This window comes from Culicoides brevitarsis, chromosome 2 (genome assembly GCF_036172545.1).
Source record: "Culicoides brevitarsis isolate CSIRO-B50_1 chromosome 2, AGI_CSIRO_Cbre_v1, whole genome shotgun sequence".
NCBI lineage: Eukaryota > Metazoa > Arthropoda > Insecta > Diptera > Ceratopogonidae > Culicoides > Culicoides brevitarsis.
The window spans coordinates 27,358,907-27,378,862 of NC_087086.1; the positions used below are offsets into that span (position 1 = coordinate 27,358,907).

The 19,956-nt window shown below is 31.3% G+C and overlaps 6 protein-coding genes across 12 annotated transcripts; 2 read left to right on the forward strand and 4 right to left on the reverse strand.

Annotated features, from left to right (window-relative positions):
- Window positions 1-241: 241 nt before the first annotated feature.
- LOC134829411 (uncharacterized protein DDB_G0287625) lies at window positions 242-5,125 on the reverse strand. Of its 6 annotated transcripts, none has more exons than XM_063842462.1 (9): window positions 4,506-5,125; window positions 2,193-2,588; window positions 1,795-2,142; window positions 1,656-1,742; window positions 1,353-1,599; window positions 1,215-1,280; window positions 1,063-1,140; window positions 849-929; window positions 242-774 (listed from the first exon to the last, which is right to left on the reverse strand). In XM_063842462.1, the coding sequence occupies exons 2-9, from the start codon at window positions 2,586-2,588 to the stop codon at window positions 581-583; spliced, it is 1,497 nt and encodes a 498-aa protein (XP_063698532.1). In that variant the 5' UTR covers window positions 4,506-5,125; the 3' UTR covers window positions 242-580. The 6 variants fall into 6 exon arrangements, with proteins under 6 accessions (XP_063698532.1, XP_063698533.1, XP_063698534.1 ...); XM_063842466.1 differs by having other exon boundaries at window positions 610-784; XM_063842463.1 differs by lacking the exon at window positions 1,063-1,140.
- A 2,087-nt stretch (window positions 5,126-7,212) lies between these two features.
- On the forward strand, window positions 7,213-8,422 carry LOC134831434 (snurportin-1). Its single transcript, XM_063845162.1, has one exon. It carries the CDS (start codon window positions 7,285-7,287, stop codon window positions 8,350-8,352), a length of 1,068 nt encoding a protein of 355 aa, XP_063701232.1. The 5' UTR covers window positions 7,213-7,284; the 3' UTR covers window positions 8,353-8,422.
- Window positions 8,423-9,412: 990 nt separating this feature from the next.
- LOC134832069 (tafazzin) lies at window positions 9,413-11,584 on the reverse strand. 2 transcript variants are annotated; one of them, XM_063845958.1, is made up of 2 exons: window positions 11,259-11,584; window positions 9,413-10,395 (listed from the first exon to the last, which is right to left on the reverse strand). In XM_063845958.1, the coding sequence occupies exons 1-2, from the start codon at window positions 11,386-11,388 to the stop codon at window positions 9,728-9,730; spliced, it is 798 nt and encodes a 265-aa protein (XP_063702028.1). In that variant the 5' UTR covers window positions 11,389-11,584; the 3' UTR covers window positions 9,413-9,727. The 2 variants fall into 2 exon arrangements, with proteins under 2 accessions (XP_063702028.1, XP_063702029.1); XM_063845959.1 differs by having other exon boundaries at window positions 9,414-10,395; window positions 11,274-11,584.
- A 1,681-nt stretch (window positions 11,585-13,265) lies between these two features.
- On the forward strand, window positions 13,266-14,296 carry LOC134832068 (ubiquinone biosynthesis O-methyltransferase, mitochondrial). Its single transcript, XM_063845957.1, has 2 exons — window positions 13,266-13,383; window positions 13,446-14,296. Exons 1-2 carry the CDS (start codon window positions 13,328-13,330, stop codon window positions 14,251-14,253), a joined length of 864 nt encoding a protein of 287 aa, XP_063702027.1. The 5' UTR covers window positions 13,266-13,327; the 3' UTR covers window positions 14,254-14,296.
- LOC134832066 (actin-related protein 8) lies at window positions 14,272-17,497 on the reverse strand. Its single transcript, XM_063845955.1, has 4 exons — window positions 17,395-17,497; window positions 16,652-17,342; window positions 15,655-16,118; window positions 14,272-14,778 (listed from the first exon to the last, which is right to left on the reverse strand). Exons 1-4 carry the CDS (start codon window positions 17,422-17,424, stop codon window positions 14,284-14,286), a joined length of 1,680 nt encoding a protein of 559 aa, XP_063702025.1. The 5' UTR covers window positions 17,425-17,497; the 3' UTR covers window positions 14,272-14,283.
- A 47-nt stretch (window positions 17,498-17,544) lies between these two features.
- On the reverse strand, window positions 17,545-19,488 carry LOC134832067 (UDP-glycosyltransferase UGT5-like). The gene is made up of 2 exons (XM_063845956.1): window positions 19,171-19,488; window positions 17,545-18,993 (listed from the first exon to the last, which is right to left on the reverse strand). Exons 1-2 carry the CDS (start codon window positions 19,415-19,417, stop codon window positions 17,654-17,656), a joined length of 1,587 nt encoding a protein of 528 aa, XP_063702026.1. The 5' UTR covers window positions 19,418-19,488; the 3' UTR covers window positions 17,545-17,653.
- Between the last annotated feature and the right edge of the window lie 468 nt (window positions 19,489-19,956).

The following is a 19,956-nucleotide window of genomic DNA, read 5'->3' on the forward strand; positions in this document are numbered from 1 at the left end:
GAAAAAAAATAAAATTAATTAATTGGAAAAATAAAAAAATATTTAAAAAAAATACCTCAAATATTTTGAAATTCAAAAATTTTTCGAAAAATTTAAATCATAAATTAAAAATTTTACAAAAAAAAAAAATAAATAAAAAAAAACTTATTTGCTGTCCAAGCTTTTTTTATTATTATATTTTTATAAAAAAAATATGAAATATTTGCCAAAAAAATCTTTCAAACCATCTTCTTTCATGCCATTCAAATTTATTTCCCAAGCATTCAGTTTTCTTTTTTTTTAAACATTTCTTATAACATAAAAACACCTATAAATACAATTTTTTGCCTGTTTTTTGAGTAATTTAGCGATAATTTTCATTGTTTGTTTTTTTTTTTGATTAAATAAGTAGCAATATAAAAATGACATAATTTTGTTCTTATCACTTAAATTTTTAGGTTTTTTTTTAATTGCTTCACTACCTTTATAATTTTTTTTAAATGTATAAATATAATATGGAGTACGATAAATGGAGAAAAAAATAAATTTTTAACAATTTTTTGGTGTATCAAATTTTATCAATAATTATTTCATGCGATGTCTAATAGTTGGGTCCCCCATTACGTCGATTATTTTGACTATTCTGACTATTGTTGCGGCGTTTCTTGTTGTTGTTGTGATTGTTGCCACGACCGCCATGGGAGCGATCCGGATTTTTCGTCGTGACGACGGGAGCTGCTGTGGAATTGTTGTTCGTGTGATTGTTAGTTTGCGGTTGGTCCATTTTTGGGGGAGCTGGAAGTGACTGAGAGCAGTAAAAAATATTTACTTTACACAAAAAATGCACGGCACGGATCAAGGAAAGTTACCTTCGCTGCGTTGGGACTCGGGTAAGTTGTTAATTGCTTCCGCGTTTTCGCCACCGGTTTGTTCGTGTTCCTTTGCAGTACCTAGAAAAAATCAAAAAATAAAAAATTTTAACTTTTTTGAATAATTTTTTCAAAAATTTTCAGCCAATTAAGATTTTTTGTATAAATTTTGATCATTTTTTGCCTCACTTTCGAACATTCGACTCAAACTTACCGTTAACATGCTTGCTAAAATTGTGGAATTGCTCATCCTCATGAATGACCATTTCGTTTGCGACATTTTTATAGTATTCTAGTTCAGATAAATTCTCAGTATTTCATGCAATAGAAAGTCAAAGAGCAAGAACGCGTAAGGAGATAACTCACCTATGGCTTGGCGGTTAGACCGATGATTGGGTCCCCGATTATTGACGCCATTCATGTAGTTGTGAGCTTTTTAGTACCAATCACCAAAAATTTTTTTGTTAAAAAACAGACAAAATACCAAAAAACCACAAAACTCACCATTTTTCATTGGAGCCTTTTTGATTTCTTCGATTGTTGAATGTCCGTTTTCGCCATTTTTCATCTTTTGCTCGGCAATTGGGCCGTTTCCAGTGGTTTCAGCAACAGCTGAATGGGAGATACTCCGTTTTGGGGTGCTCATGAAATCTAAATTGTCATTTGTGGGCTCGGAAGCTTTGGCACTGACACCACTATTGGGGTTCGAACGGGATTTTCTGTACTTGGGAGTGGCGAATTTTGGAGTGTCCTGAAATTTTTCAATGGTAAGTGACGGAAAATGATCAAAAATTTAAAAAAATTTACCTTTTCATTCATTGTTTTGTTCAAAATGTTGTCGGTTTCTGACTCATCATCCGAAATTGTGACATCCGAGCTCAAAATTGTGTCTTCCTGCAGGTAAATTTTTAATTTTTTTATGAAAAAATGCGTTAAATTGACTTACAGCAAAGCTCGAATCATCAGTGTCATCTTCATCTGCCAATTTATTCAACAATTCGTTGCATCCAAGTTCCTCTTCATCATCACTTTCGTCAGCATGGCGCTTTTTGCGTTCGCTATTCGTGGATTTGTCCTTCTTTTTGACGACAACCTTCGTGGGACGATCTACCGTGCCATACGATCCGCACATTAACACGTTGAAAATGTTACTTAGCCGCGCCATCATGCCTCTGCGAGCGATTTTTCCGTTTCTCCGGTCCTCAGCTGCCTGAATGTGACGCATGCGGATCGCACGGAGACCCGAATATTTGATGGCACGCAGCTTTCGTCGTCGACTTTGGATGAAATGAACCTAAAAAATAAATTTTTAATAAAAATTTAATTTTTTTTTAGATAATTTACCATTTCCTGCGGCGTCACGGGACTCTTGCGTAGCATTAGCGCACCCACCGACACCGTCGTCCGGATCATCCGTAACGCAATGAGCATCGGAATGAAGAAAATCCACGGCAAGGGTCGCGTCAGTGGTGGTTCGTGGATTTTTTCCTCCTTTTCGGGCTCCTCGGAGGCGGGAACGTGACGCGTGTACCGCGGTAAACTCCATTTTGCCGACTTTTCGATGGTCCACAGGATGTTGTCGATCTTCCGGATGCCAAATTGCCCGATGGATGTGGATGCGATTTTTTCTGTGATGCGTGTGAGGCGTGCTGTGATACTGTTACTGGGCACCTCCTCGATTTCGTCTTCCATTTCGGCCTTGCGACGGTTCTTCTTTGCCGGAGACTTGGGGCTTGCCATCTGAAAAAATGCGTTATTCACGTTAAATGCCGGCTGCGACGCGGCTTATCAGTTTTATTTATTGATGCGATCCTTATCACGAGTCCGAATAATTCGCTTTATTTATTTGCATGCGAGTCAAACATGCATTGCCGAGCCAGACGAGAGCAACGATGTGTTTATTTATTTACATTCTCGGAGCAGAAATATTTTTTTTTCGCATTGTCAAAACTTATCAAATGCATTATCTGAGATATTCCGAAGACTAATCTAAAAACAGAACCTTTACACCTTTAATCTTTGAGCTTATCGAATTGAATTTCAGAAAAAAAATGTTCAGGTAGGTTGTAAATACTCTGACGTAAATTGAAATTCCATCTTAGGCCCCAAATTTCATAAATAATTTAAAAAAAATAATTGAAAATAATTTTTTAATCAAAACCAAACAAAAAAATTAACGAAATTTTAAATTTTTGAGAAAAATTGTTTTAAATCTCAAAAATTTAAATTCGTTATTGTTTGAAATCCGAATTGTTTGGCTGTCTAAGGTCAGTTAAAGACCTCCCTCACATGACTGATACGATGAAATCACGTCTGTCTCCTTTATATTTCTAATTAATGACGGCTTTTATCAGCGCCAGACTAAAAATTAGTTCTAGACAAGAGGAATTGCAACAGATTAGAAAAAAGATTTAGGCTGTTTCGAATTTATTTCTAAATTTTTGTTACAAAAAAATATGTCACAATTAAATTTTTTTTTTCTTAAAATTTTAATAAAAAAAAAATTTAAAAAAAAACAAAATTTTAAAATGAACAATTTCAAAAAAATAAAATAAAATAAATTAAAAAATTAAATTTTACTTTTAATAACTTCTAATTTTTATTAATTAAATTTAATTTAATTTTTTAATTAAAATTTAATTTTAATTTAATTTTTGTATTTTTCTTTTTTTATTAATTTTTTTTAATTAATTAAATTTTTAAAATTAATTTATTTCATTAGGTACCTATCAAAAATAAAAAATTATCAATTTTTCTTTCATTTTTTATTATAAATTTTTTTCATTAATATTTTCAAAATTAATTTAATTTTTTATTTTTTTTATTGTGTATGAAATAAATTATTTTTTAAAAAGAAATTTAATTTTTAATAATTTTAATTTAAAATTAATATATTTTATATCCTCCAAAAATTTTCTTCCAAATTTTATTAAGATTTATTCAAAAAAAAAAAAATATATTTTTGTTATTCTTTTCTAAATTTATCAAAATTATTTATTTAGGTAAATATTTTTTTTATTTTTCTATAAAAAATATAGATTTGTATTGAAATTTTTAAAATTGATTTTTTTCTCTAAAAATTTCTTTCACAAATTAAATGAATTAATTTTTAATAATTTTTTCACTAATTTTTTTATGATTTATTTTTTGAAACTATGAAATAAGCCCAAGAAGGATAATTTTTAATGGAATTTTTATTTACTTTTTTTTTCATAAATTAAATGAATGAATTTGCTCTAATGAATTTTTAATTTTTCAAAAGGGACAAAGGACAAAAATTTTAAAATAAATTCAAAACTGCCTTTTTGCAAAAAAAAAAGGAGATAACGAAACACTGGATTGAAATTGACTTTTGAACTCGTTTAATCAACGAAGCAGATTCTAAAATTAAAAAAATAAATAAATTTAGACGACTTCATGTCTCTTGCGGCTCTAAAGGCTCCTGCCTAATTATTTCTTGTACAAGACACTGCTCCACATAAACATACACAATACAAGAACTTTTGATCAAAGTTCAAAGAGTGTATCAGGAGAAATGTGCTTTTGCACGTACCGCCATCGTACACGAGCCAGAGCATGGAATGGATGCGTTTCACTGATAAAATCACGTTTTTTTGGCGAATTTCTAAATTTAGCGATGTTCCGATGGAAACTTACCTTATTCCTTGTTCTCGTTAACTTATTTCTAAATTTTTTAATCCTATTTGAAAATTTTTGGTGTTCACGTGCCTTTCAGTCTTTTATTGAATAACGGGATCTTTGGTTTTAATTAATTTCTTCTTTTTCCGTGGAATTCCTCAAATTTCTTTCATTTTTGCTGCTTTTCAACATAATATCCTGCGTTAAATTTGTTGCTGCTGATTTTTTATTTTTTTGTAATTTCTCGTCACTTTTAGAACTTTATTTTTAATGAAGTTTCTTCAAAAGCAGCCGTATCGATGCACAAGCAAAAGCACCGAGAGATAATAATTAATTTGGTTTAATCGCACAAAAACAATTCAGAGACAAAAAAAAAACGTTGATAATTACATGCAAATTAAATCACTGCAGTGTCTCTTGTGTATGGCGAGTGTACGTGTAGAGATTCTTCTTTTTTTATTAATTTCTTTTATTTCTTTTTTAATTAGAGGAAAGTGCACTCCGATCTGTAATAATTGATGTTGACGCTGCGACGATGATCTTGACACTGAATCTGGTAGAAATTTTTTGCCGAAGTCTTTGGGTTGGGAACTCGCAAAAGCAGTGTCTCGGTATTGGTGAGGCAGCAAAAGAACGACGACGCGACGTGAGTGTAGTGATCGCTATGGGAAGTTTGTGTAACAGTGGCTGTAGGAAGGAAGATAGGAAGACAATAGATCGTAGCATGACAGGAGGAAAAAATAAGAGATGTTCAAGTCCTTGCTAAAAAGGTTTTTCTGAAAGAAGTGAATTTTAATACAGGTAAGATGATTAATAAAAAATAAAATTTAATAAAAATTAAATTAAATTATTAAAAAAAAAATATATTAAATTATTCAAATAAATTATTTATTTGAATAATTTAATTATTTTAATTAATTTACAAAAACTTTAATTAATTTCAAATTTAATTTATTTTTAAAATAACACCAAAATTTTGATTGACTTCATATTTAACTGAAATTAAAAAAATAAATTTGAATAAAATTAATTAAATTCAACTATTTATTTAAAAAAAATAAGTTGAAATAATTTTTATATAAAATTTAAAATCAATTAAAATAATTTAATTTGCAAAATTTATTTAATTTATAATTTATAAATTTTTTTAAAAAAATTCTGAATTTTTTAATTTTTTTATATTGTATATTTGGCATTTTTAAATGTAAAATATGTTTTAAAAAAATTTATAAAATTAAATCAAAAATTTTCTGATTTTTTACCTGTCCTTGTTTATTTCTTGTTTAGTTAAAACTTTAAAATTAAAAAAAAAAATTAAAGTTAAATTTTAATTAAATTAATTGATTAATTTTTATTTAATTTTAATTTAAAAAAAAAATAAATTTTTATTTAAGAACTTTGGATATGTTTAAAAAATTTTTGATGATTTTCCTTTTTTTTTCATTTCAAATTGATGTATTTAAACATCTTTTTATTTAATTAGTTAGTTAATTTTTTTTTAACAATTCAACAATTAAACATAAAAGAATTAAAAAAAGAGATAAAAAAATTATTAAATATTGTTTTAATTTTTTTTTATCAAAGTGTTCAAACAAAATAAAATATTTACTTTTTTAATCTTCAAAAAAAAAACAAAATAAATTAAATAAATTTTCAATTAATTAAAAAAAAATAAATTTATTTTTTAATTAATTGTCCTTTAAAAAAGACCAAAAATTGAACATCCCCGCACCTCACATAAAAATAAATTAAAGAAAGTTTAAACAAACAAACTCATCGTAATATATTTTGATAATACTTTGACCTGCCTGAGAAAAATAAGAACTTTTTCGGGTATTGTTGATCAAGTTCTGAGAAAAACATTTCGATGAGTGACCAATATTGTTTTTATTGCTTTTCAATATTGATTTACTCTGACGACGTTCATAATTTTTAAATATTTTTATTTAATGACCTGCAACAAGAATAATCAGTTGGCAAAGGCTTTTAAATTGATAAAAAAATAAAATAAAAATAAAAAAATATTAAAAACAAATTTTTTTAATCTAAAAAAAAAAGATTATGGAAAAATACTGAAATTATAAAATTTTTCATTCATAAAATTTTATTTTTGTAACAATTTTACTACTTATCGCTTATAAATTGATAAAAGCAATAATTATTTAATTGTGCAATTAAAAAATATTTCAAAGGCTTTTATTTAATTTTGCATCAAAAATCGAAAAAAAAATCGCATGTTCAATTTATTTTAAATGTTTTGCTCATTGTTTATTGATTATTTTGCAGAACTTCGAATGGGACCTTATCATCGTTAAGAAGTGGCAGCAAAAAAAAAGTTTAAACATCCAAAAAATATGCGTCAGAATGGGTCAATGATTCATTTGTATGATGACCTTCAATTATTTTGATATAACTTCGGTTATTTTTGATTTAATTATGTGGCGCTTATTAAAATTTTCTGACATTTTTTAATTTTTTTTTTAAATTTCATAATTAAAATAATTTAAAAAATCATAAAAAAACTAAAAAAAAAATCTAAAAATTTTAAAAAAATTTTTAGGATCAACGAATTTCCAAATTGCCGTACGTAATTTTTGTCCATGTTCAATTCTTTATTTGGCTGAAAAAAATTTAACGTTGAAGCACTTTTTCAGTGATCCCATCATCAGTTATTCTGAAAATTTCAAAAATGTAAACAAATCTTTGATTTTTAATCGTTTTGACATGAAAAAAATTAAAAATTATTTAAGAAAAGTTAATTGACAAACTTTAAAAATACAAAAAGTATTTAACAAAAATGACGACCAACACTGCCGAGCTCTACAAAAACAGCTTACGAGCTGAAATGATGCAAATTGAGCGTCGACACCGACTTTTGGAGCAACAACGACTTCAGCGAAACACAAATCTCGACAAACATCGCAAAATTATCCAGAATCTCCGGTTGCACCAACAAAATTTCCATCGTCCCAACTATCAGCGACGTGCCTATCGCAATGTTCTTCAGTTCTCCGAATGGATGCACGAACGCCCCGACGACCTGGAAAACTGGTTTGTGCTGCCCTGTCCCAAAGGCGTTCGTTGTTTGCTCGTTGCCGAGGGCGGAAGGACCGAAGCAATCGGAAAATGGGGAAATTTGTTGCTTACCTTTCAATCCATGTTGCCGGGTGGTTCGACGGGCGAAGGAAATCATCGGGGAGACACAACAATCATCGATGCCTTTTTCGACAAGGAAGAAGGACATTTTATCGCAATTGACGTTTTGGCTTACGGCAATCAGGATTTCATGAATTGCGATTGCGAGTTTCGATTTTATTGGCTCAACACAAAAATCCAAGAAGATAATCTCGGAAAAGGCACGAAACGAAAATTTCCGATAAAATCGGTGCCGTATGCGAGTTTTCAGGATCCTCTAGCGGTGGATGAGCTGCTCGGGAGATTTCCAGCATTTCCGGGAAATAAACCCAAATTGGATGGGTTGCTCTTTTATCACAAGGAATCGTTGTATAAATCGGGAAAAACGCCTCTTGTACTGTGGTTGTTCCCGTTTATGGTGCCAGAAGTGCTAAATTTGCATTCCGTGCATGAAGCGTACATGTCACAAAAACCGAGTCACTATGAGGGCTATAAACAGTACATAGCGGAGTTTGATGCCAAACAAGCGAAAAAAGTTGACCAAAGAACACAAAGGAGGGAACAACGGAAAAGCACAAAAATGGACTGTCAAGATGAAAGTCAGTCAACATCGAAGGAATCGGAAGAAAAACCAGAAGAAGAAGAAATCGAAACTCGTGATAAAATTGATCAAGAAATGTTTTTGTTGGAATGTGAAATTGAGGATACGTTGGACAAATCAATGCAATAAAATAAAGTTTATTTTTTTTAATAAAGTCGCTCCATATAAAGTTCAATAGTTTTGCCAAATGATTCTAAATCTAAAAAAAAAGTTGAAAATAATTCCCATCTACATTGACCTTCGATTTTAAATAAATCGAAAAAATTTTCAAAAATAAGATTTTTAAATTGTGATATTCGAACTTAATTTTTCGAAAAAAATAAAATACCTACTAAAATTTTAAAATAAAGTTTTAATAAAATACATTCAATTTTAAAAATAAAAAAAAAATAATTAAATAAAAAATACTCAAATAAAAAAAATTGTTCATTTTTTTTTAATTAAATTTTTTCAATCCTGGTTGGTCAAATTATGAAAAAAATATTTTGTTGAAAAATTAAATTTTACAGAAAAATACAAAAATATAATATAAAAAATGAATAAAAATATATAAATTTAATTGGGTATAAGAAAGTTATTTCAATTTTGTCTAAATTTTCAAAAAAAAAATAACTTTTTCAAAAAAATTAAAATTTAATTTTGACGACGAAAAATTAATTAAATCAGTTAAAGAAAATTTGAAAAAATTCATAAAAAAAATAATTTTTAATAATTTTTAAACGTAATATTTTACAGTAGGTATAATTAACTCAATAAATTGAATAATTTGATTCGTACCTATTTTTTTTTTTTTTTTTTTTTTATTTTCTTTCAGATTTTATAAAACAAAATTTGAAATTATTTTTTTTATGTTGAAAATCTTGAAGTTTTAGCTTGAAAAATTTTAACATGCAATTTAAATTATTTTGATGACTTGAAAAAAAACGTTGAAAACAATTCTGAAAATTAAAAAAATTTTTGAATATTTTAAAAATAAAAAAAAAAAATTTTATTCCTGAATATTGAACTAAAGAAAAATAAAAAGAAAATTTTAATTAAAATTTTTAAATAAATATTTACCATTTTTTTACTTAAAAACTTTTTTTTTTCGTTTTAAAAATTATTGAAATTTTTTTAGAGCAACCTAAAGCTAAAAAAGATGAAAAAAATTGAAAAACATTTTGTTTAAATAGACTTTCTTCAATAATAATAATTTATTATTTTAACCTATATCTCCTCACTATAACTTGTAATTTATTTTTTTTTACAATTTTCAGCTACCTAAGAACACTATTTTTTACATAACGCTGCTAAATGAAGACTAAAATTATTGAAGACGACTATCGAAGAATCTTGGTAACAAAAGTTCTAAAATTATAAGAAATTATGGCAAAAAAACGAGTCAAATCGCGATATATTGTCTAACCAGAGTAAAATTGCTTCTCAAAATATTCGTTTTAAGATTTCTCGTAGATTCAAACGAAAAATATCGTTTCGGTAAAAATTCTCAACGTCATCTGATATGCTAGCAATTTTTGTGCAAAGCTTCCGTTTCGCGCTGCAACGCATACATCGCTTCCTGTATGTGGTCCGTGATCGCTTTTCGTGCCTCAATTTCCGTAGCATTACTGGCCCGCAGTCGTTGCACGAGCGGATTCAAGTCGATGGGTTGCCCGAAGTTGTAAGTCACCGTTTTGCCGAACCTAAAGTAATACGGCGGCTCATTCGGCAGAATTTCGTCCATGCCAATGTGCCAAATGGGAATAACGAGTGGCACGACAGCGGATTCGTACACCATCCGGCCGACGCCCCACTTGAGACGCAACGTTTCTTTGGTCATGTTTACCTTGCCCTCGGGAAAAACGTGCACCCATTCGCCCCGGCTGAGTTTGTCGATGCACAAATCGATGGCGGGCTGGTAGACGCCGGCGCCTCGCACCACGGGAATGCATTTTCCCATCATGAAGAACCACGAGTGGAGGCGTTGCGTGAAACAGATGTCGTGCGCTGCGAGGCTCCAGCGGATTTTGTTCGTGTTGAGGGCGATGCGGAGCGGAAAGAGACCCCACATGCCGGGATCGTCGAAACATGAGTGATGATTGGAGACGGTGAGTAACGGGATGCCCGGAGAACGGTGTTCGATGGCACTTAGGAGGATATTCAAGTTAAAAGCGCGTGCTTTGTTAAAAAATGCTGCAAAAATCGAAACAGATTAGAATTTTTCTTCAAAAAAAAAAATTTTTTTTTTAAATAATTAACAAATTTTTTTTAAATTAAAAATTAATTAAATTTTAAATAATTAATTTTAAATAAATTAAATTTTAAATAATAAATTTTTAATTAATTTTAAATAATTTATTTTAAAATTTATTTTAAATAATTAATTTAATTATTTTAAATAAAAAAATTTTAATTTAAAAAAAATAAAAGCATGAAAGTGAAATTAAAAGTGAAAAGTTATGCAATACAGACTACAACTAAAATGCAACGTGCACACAACGAAAAAAGGAAATAAATGCATTTTTAAATGACCATGCAGAACAATTTTTCAAGTTCACGCGACTTGTTTATATTTTTACGTTGCTAATTGTACAGTATTTACGTGTGATGAATCGCCAATTAATTATTTTTGAGATAAATTTTTATAATCTAATAAGGAATTGAATCCAATTCGGTGCCAATGACTCATAAATTTAAAGTTCTTGATGAAAAGTGCGCTAAATGGAGGAAAAAATGTGTAACTAAAGAGCTTCTAAGGAAGTTGAATTGAAATAAAAAATGCAATTGCACCTGGATTCTTACTTAACAACTTGTCTCCCCCTATAACAAAATGCGGTGGTTGCAACGCGGGAACCGAAATACAACAGAAGAAGAAACGAGAAAAAAAGAAAGAGAAAAAATTTCACGAAAAATATGTTAAATACTACTTCATCTCATATATATACTTATTAAATATTTGTACGAGTAAGACACATGAAATATGAAATTAGCACACACGAATTATTTTTTTTTTGGTGTTAAGAGAAAATGTTCAATGAAAAGGAACGACTCCTTACCATTAAAATCCTTACCTATGACGCATTTGGCCACAAAACCCACGCCAGCTATCACGCCGTAACTGCAAAACTTCCACCAGCGCGATGTCTGTTTCAGTCGGGGCCAAATCCAGTCAAGCTCTTGTGACATTTTAGTATTTCGTTAACGTTTGTTGCTTGTTTGTTAAATTAAAATCACTTGTTGCCGCAGTTTAGCACGAGGCGAGACTTCATTGTTCCGCGTTATGAAGTCCTTGTGATCGTCATTTCAAGACTTTGTAAAGAATTTTTTTAAAAGTTGGATAAAAAGTTGCAAGTTACTAGTTGCAATTGAAGTCTCGTGTAAATACTGACTGAGAAGATTCAAAGTGATAGGAGAGACGTCAAAGTGGTTGAGGGTGATGCAATTATCGAAAATGTTTCATGTGGTATCTCAAATTTTTATGAGGGTAAATTTTTATTTGAAATAATTTGATTATTAGAAGATTTTATTCTGAATTTATTGAATGACATCAACTAAAATTGGCGTCTTATGAAGAAAAAAAAAATTCAAATATTCAGTGATAAAATTAAAATCCAATAAAATTGGGCTAAAGTAATTAAAGATAATTAGATTCAGATTTGCAACTGATCACTGAGGAGTTTAAATCTCTTAAGAATGTCTTAGAAAAATTTCCGTATACAAAATTTTAGGGATAAAAATGCATTTTCCAATTTAAAGAAGAAACGATTGCAATACGTTAAAAGGTAGAACTGAAACATTGCAAGAAGAACCAACGAGAAGGTATTTTTTCACTAATATTATTTTTTAAAATCAAAACTCGTCCAAACTCTTTTAAATTCTTAAGTTTATTTACTGGAAAAACAATAAAAAATAAATAATGACATATGGAGTAAGGACAGTGAGTCAATTGAAATCAACCTTTCCAACATCTATCAAGATCATACAGTAGCAGCTGTCTTATGGAACCAACAAAAGCGTTTGATTATTTCGAGCACAAAATATTATTCAGAATGCTTGAAAGCTGTGGGACTTAGACTATAAACCATACACAATTTACTTGATTTATGAATTGTCGAATTATTTCGTAAAGCCAATTATCATCAAAAAAACAAAATATCATGAAAAAAATGAATGAGCTTTTGGAACAGTAAAATTGTTAGATAAATTGAACTTGATTTTTTTTGTCTTGATATTGGACTGTTTTAAAATTTCGTCTTTTTATTTCATTTGATCGTCAAGACTAGCACGGAGATCCTTCATCCAAATGACTGAGAAGATTTCTTGAGAAGACGAATTATTTCGCCTTCAACCGTTTTGTTGTGGACAAGTTGACAGTACCTGAAACTCGCAACGGTGCGAAAAAAGGATTCGCAATTCTCCAGTTGAAGACGCACACAAATTTTGACAGGATTCTGAACCGAGGGTCGTTTAATTTCATGAGTCGCGTAATGGAGTGTCCCGCAAACGTGAGCGCTTGGTTTGAGTTTTTTTGTTCTTAATGGTCTTGATTGTTCTTGATGACAAATTGTTCTCCTATCTAGCGTAAGACGTAACGATATTAACTGCAACAGAATTTGTCATGATGTGTTTGAGAGTAAACACGATCGGGTACTTAAAATTTCACTACGTGCTGGAGATATGTTCACCGATGAACTTAATTAAAACTATAGGAAAGTGTCATTTTTACGATTCAACTGACTCGAATTCGCGTTATTAACTGAAATATATTTAAAATTTATGTTTTTAATTACTTTTCTCAACTCTATTATTATTAATTTAATTGTGTTTCAATCTAAAAAAACGGCACGATATTCAACTTTACACAACTTTTCTTCGTCATAAATTGGACTAAATTGAGCTAAATTAATATTTACAAACAATTTTTTTAATATATCATAGAATTATATATTTATAACATTTATAAAATTTAAGAGTTATATAGAAATATCCCCCTACCAGATATTATCTAAGATCCAGTGTAAAGTGAAACTTTTTGCCACTTGTATTAGCCTAATTAACGTCATTCTTATCAGTTTCCCTCGACTCACCTCATCATCGCGGATTTGTTTTTGTTTTGATTCCCGAAATGGTTCGAATAAAATGCTATTCTGGTCTTTTGAGAAATGGATATCTTTGTCTCAGGTAAAAATTCTCCCATATCCCACTTTTTCATCAAACCTAATCCTCTAATTCTCCTTCAACAGTCCACGAATCACTGAAAAACTCTCCGTGAACTTTTGTACCCAAACTACGCCGAAATCCACAGTTGATCATGACGACGTCAAAAACTTAAACAGTCTCTCGCACGAATGGTGGAACCCAAATGGCTCTCTCAAGGCACTCCATTCAATGAATGTCCTTCGTGTGCCCTTCATTCGTGATGGTCTCATCAGTACCGAAGCCGTCGACAAATCTAACCTTAATACCGGAAAAGTATTAAAAGACGTAAAAATCTTAGAAGTCGGTTGTGGCGGCGGAATTTTAACGGAACCACTTGCGAGACTTCATGCCAATGTCACAGGACTCGATCCCGGCGAAGATTTACTCGCAGTGGCAAAGGAACATTTGGCAAAAAATAGCAGCGATTTGCAGTCACGAGTTACGTATTTGGGAGAAACTGTGGAGGATCATGCTCAAGCAAATGTTGGAAAATACGACGCAATTGTCGCTTCCGAGGTTTTGGAGCACGTCACCAACAAAGCGGCATTCCTCGAAGCTTGTGTCTTGGCTCTGCGACCGGGCGGATCGATTTTTCTCACAACTCTCAATCGCACAAACGTCTCTTGGCTCCTCGGAATTCAAGTGGCGGAAAATATTTTGAGTTTGTTACCTAAAAACACGCATCAATGGGAGAAATTTATCACACCGGAAGAACTGGAACGTCTTTTAAAGGACAATAATTGCAGTGTTTCCCTCACTCACGGCATGACTTATGAATTTTGGCGAAATACTTGGGCATGGAGTGAATGCATGGACATCAATTTTGCCATGCACGCCGTTAAAGATGATTAAAATTCACGTCGTAGTCAAATAAATTTATTATTACCACATAAACATCGCTTTTTCTCGTAATATTTTAGGGCCATGTTTTTGCCATTCGCTTGCGTTAATCCATAATTCGGGTGCACTATCGAGGCATGAGATGATTGCACCGCCTTTCCATGCGGTATTCGCGGAATCCATGTCTTTAGGACTTGTGACGACGTCCAGAGTTGAGGAACGGAATGCATAAGGGGTTTGCAGTGCGATGCGATTTTGTAGCCACTTGTCGATACCCACGAATTTCATGCCGCTTCCGATTATGAGGATACAAGAGTACATTTTGCGTTTCATTTCATCATTGGGGCAACGTTCAATACTTTGAAGGATAGCGGTGTCGAGACCGATCATCTGTCCCGGCGGCAAAATAAATTCTTTTGACTTGTTTTCGCGCTCAAATTCCGTTTCGACAACCATTTCTTCGTCATTTGCATCGTCAGGTTTTATACCGGAAGCATCTGTCATGCTTTGTTCGATTTGCTCTTTTGCTCCGCGACGCTAAAAATAAAAATTTTAATTAAATTTAATTTTTTGATTAATTTAAAAACATTTTTAAAAAAATAATTTTAATAATTTAAATAAATAATTAATTCAGAAATAATTTTAAAAATAATTTAAAATTACAATTTATTTAATTCATTTAAAAATTATTTGTTTAATTTAATTTAAAGTAATTAATATGAATTAAAAAAATTTTAAATATTTTTTTTTTCTTTTTTATTTATTTATTTTATGCGAATAAATTTAATATATCCATTTTTTATCTCCCCCCCCCCTCGGAATTTGTCGAAAAAATTCAGGGGGAAAAATAAAAATTAAATATAAAATACAAATATTTTTGACATATTTTGGAATTTTTATATTAAAAAATCATGAAAAATTACTGTTTATGGTAAAGTTATACAAAAAACTAAAGAAATTTGCTTAATTACGACATTTTCTATTGAAATGTTGAAAAACATATTTTTGAAAGTCACGTGACCAAAATTATTTTTTTTAAAAAATTTTTATTTTGGGAGATTTTGTTGCTTTATCTTTACTCTAAAGTTCAAATTTTAAACTAATATAAACTTAAATTAACTAAATGTTAAGAATCAACGTTTAACGTCTAAAAACATTAAAAAATTACAAACAAAAAATTCAAAAATATTTATTTTTTTATTTCCCCCCCTCGAGAAAATCCTCATGGGACAAAAAATGAAAATATTAAATTTATTCGCCTTATTCAATTAATTTTTATTTATTTATTTATTTATTTATTTATTTATTTTTTTTTTTTGAATAAAATTAATAATTAATTAAATTAATTTTAAGAATTCTTTTAAAAGAGACAAAAAAATCAATTTAAAAAAAATAATTTAAATAAAAACTCACCCCAGTCTCTCTCAAATACTCGCCATCAAAGGGATCTTCCGGATCCGGACAAGTCGCACTCGGTCTTTGAATTTTTGCCAATGCCTTTTTTCGTCCCGTTACCCCAAGCAGCTCTGGATGGAATAAACTCAGCGGAGCAACGAGACATTCATCGCCACATTGTATCGTGTACTGCAACGGCAGCTGATTTGGTGGGTAAATTTTAAAATATTTCTCTGTTGATCCACACAAATTGAGATCCAAGTGACAATTTGACTCTTTCAGGCTATGAAGTAACATGGCATCACGTTGTACGGTATCATTACACTCTTTAAAGGGAAATCCACACTTTTTGAGGAGCCAATAATAGCATTGAGTGATGTCACTTCCACCGAAGGGCAAACGAACTCTTGTGGGTTCCTGCGAAATTCCGTCATCAACACACGAGATGCTGGTTTTTTGGTCTCCGACATCCACGACACATGCTAAAATGATGAAAATTATTAAAAATTAACTTTTTAAATGAGGTAAAAACTAAAAATTAAAAATATTTTTTAATTCTTTGTTTTAATTTTTTGAGAAATGCTCAGAAAATATTTAAAATATGGATTTAATTGAACATTTTTTGTTAAAAAATATTTAAAAAAAATGAAGGATTTCAAATATTTGACTTATAATTCATAATTTTAGTGGAAAATATTAAATTTCGTCAACAAAAGTTAATTTATAAAATTTTCAAAAAAACTGAAGAATTTTTTTTCTTCAAATTTTCAAATATTTCATAAAATCATTAGAAAATAATAGATTTAAGACAAAAATATTAAAAATAATTAAATTTTTTCCAAAAAATGTTTAAAAATCATAAAAAATGAATTTTAAGGATTTTTTGAAGTTTAGGATTTAAATTTAATTTTTTTTTCTTACAGGAAATTTAAATTTGGTTCTCAGAAAAAAATCATTTTTTTTTAAATTTGAAAAAAAAAATTTTTTTTTGAATCGTTCCCAATAAAAATCTCACCATAAGCAAGTCCTGCGCCAAAAGTTCCCGCCACATGATCCTGAATCAAGAAACACGACCCGAAATTCATCTTATTGAGCAACAAATTCGTCAATTCCTTCAAATGTTGCCTGTTATAAACATCAGGAACGACCAAAACTGCCTTGTAACTCGGCAATTCTTTCGCCGTAATGCCCATTATGCACTGCAGCACACTCAACCAAATTTGTTGCAAGTCACTTATCACCGCAGTTAAACTTCCCCCGACATTCGAATGCAAATTCAAATCGCCTCGTCTCCACGGAAAATGAATATTCCACGCGTCTTTCGGGTCTAACGACAGCACATCGTCTCCCACGATGAAATCCGCTGTCGTTTGCAGAAAATTAAATCGTGGCTCCTGCACCTGAACCGGATGCGATCGTCGATTGAAAGCGGAAATTTGTTGCGGCGGCGTTGCATATCGCTTTTTGCCATCCGACTGGAGACAAGCTTGAAGTGTGTGCGAAACTTGGAGACGATATTCTTCCATTTCAGCCATAACTTCTTTGGATTTCTCAACTTGCATCGGGAGAAGGGTGTCACGATGGAATTTCCCGCCGGGCTTTCGTCTTCGAGCAATTACATGGAGAATTCTGTAGGGATTGAGGTCGGAAGCACGTCCGATACGCAAATAAAGTGAGCCGGGATGGATTATGATGATTTTTTGAGCCTGAAAAGGAGGAATTTTATAGTTTTTGATCAAAAATGAGGAATTTTCTTACCTCAGGGGCTATTTCTGGCGCAGGAGGCATTTTTAAAAGCAGTTTTTAATGGAAAAATTTAATTTTTTTCGCAAAAATCATCGAAACCGGGTTTTTTGTTTACAATCAATACAGCGCCAATTCATCCAGTGGTGAGAATTTGAACTAAAAAAATCGTTTCAAGTGAATTTTATTCAAAAAATCCGAGTTTTAATGAAAAATATTTAAAAATTAATTTATTTTCTTCAATTTCAGCTATAAAAACACGTCCTGCGTTCATTTATTTCTTCTTCTTTTTCTCATTTACTTTCGTTTTGTTGTTATTAACTTCATTTCCAACTTTTTTACTCTTCTTACAGAACAAAATCTTCAGTAAAAACACAAAAACGAAGACAATTCCTCCCAAAAACGCAAAAACATCCAACAAATGATAACTAAAGAAGCCCAAATCCTGCGCCGGGCTCTGCATAAAAGTCGCCCCTTTGTGTCGCGCCACATACTCGATCCAATAAGTTGCCGTATCCAATGGAGTCATCGGTTGGTCCCGATATCTCACAGCAATTTCACGTGCATTTTCCTTGTATTTTTTGTTGTTCAAGATTTCCGTAAGAGCCCATGTCAGCGATGCTTCGGTCAAATTCTTGTATTTAACTGACACGCCGTATCCCATATTTTGAGCTCGCGCCATATTCAAATCTTGATCCCCAAACACCGGAATGCCAATTATGGGAATTCCGTGATAATTTGCCTCGGCGGTGCTCAAAAGACCGCCATGCGTGATGAAACAACGAATATTTGGATGTCCCAGGAGATCATCTTGGGGCCACCATTTTTGGATGTGAACGTTCGATGGCTTCCCAGGCAATTTTGGGTCCTCCCATTTCCATAAAAATTGGATTTTGGGGAATTTAGCGAAGGTTTTTAGGATTGCGTCGCGTTTTTCTTGCGGCAAACGGGTGCTTTCGATGTTGGTACCCATCGAAAAGTAAATGGCACCATCATGGGCGGCATCGAGAATTCTTTTGACATCCGTCGGAAGCGATTTTTGCTTGCGATTTATTTGAGCGCCGCCAATTTCAACCATGTTGGGTACATAAGGACGTGGATAACTGGTCGTATAATGAGAATTTAAAAGTACAAAGGACACGGATTTCTTTAAAACTTGATCAAAATCTTGTCTAGTCTCAGCTGGGAACGAATTTTCGTAGATTTTTTTCTGCGCAGGAAGGAAAAAGAACTTTATAAAAGCGTAATCCAAGCAATTCACGAAGAAATTATGAACTCGTTGCATGAAAGTCATCCGTTCCATGTACTCCAAGTTGAAATGTGGGTTGTAACTGAGAGGTGAAGGTGTGCCAACCATCTCGTTTACCCAATTATTGGCACCAAAAGTGGAAATTCCAACAACGGGCGCTTTGAAATGCGATCCGAAACCGAGCATGGCATCGTTAACGAAGATTTCCAAGACAATAACATCAAATTTCGCATCAGATTTTAAAAATTGCTTGACTTTAGGGTGATCCATTGTGTGATTTGTCATCATTAGTCCGAAAAAATATAGATTTCTTAAGCGTCCAAACATACTTGTCGAATCAAATTCCAGAAGGTGATCCGTGATAACTAGAAAAATGACAAAAATTATCGAAAATTAGCCAAATTTATTAATAATCGCATCTTATCTCGTCGCGAAAACATATTATCGGTATCATATTTGGCGATATTGCGTAATATTTTTGTTTGTTTGTGGTAAGTATGCTCTTGAATTTCATTTAAAAATATTTTTTTAATGTCACTTACTTGAACTTTTCTCAATAATTCCATCCACGAGCACTTCAGTCAAGTTGGGGACGCCTTTGTTCAAGATGAAAGGCGTTAAAACGGTGACTTCGTGTCCTTTTTCAGCCAATTCTCGCATTATTTTGCTCCCGAGGATGTAGTGAGACTTTGAAAATGTTGGAAAAACTCCCAAAATTTTGTAGGAAGATGATTCTTGTGGCAAGGACCACACGCAAAAAGCAGCGAGAAACACAAAAGCAAGTCTCATTTTTATTGAAAAAATATCAACAAACAAAAAAATGATAATTAAAAGCAAGGGTGATGATGATAATGTTCGAACGATCAACACCGGACTGGAGTGACGATGGACAGAGTGCTATTTTATTACGTAGTTATCTCTCTAAAATTTTGTATGGATAGAGATAGACGATGACGAATGGTTTTTACTATAGAGATTCTCTTGATCTTTTTTGCTATTTTTTTTTGTACGGAATTCTAGTTTAAGAGAGGTAGGGGTGTCTTATCTTGTCGAATTTTTACCGCATTTCGAAGAAGGTTCAAAGTCTGAAAAAAATCAGAGTTTGGAGGTTCAAACTCTGATTTTTTTTACATGTCATTTTTTGACCAGTTTTAAGCCTAAAATTGATTAAATATTCATTCTAAAGTTCATTTCTGTTCATATTTGGTCGATATTTGATGAAACAAAAAAATCAGAGTTTGGAGGTTCAAACTCTGATTTTTTTTACAAGTCATTTTTTGACCAGTTTTAAGCCTAAAATTGATTAAATATTCATTCTAAAGTTCATT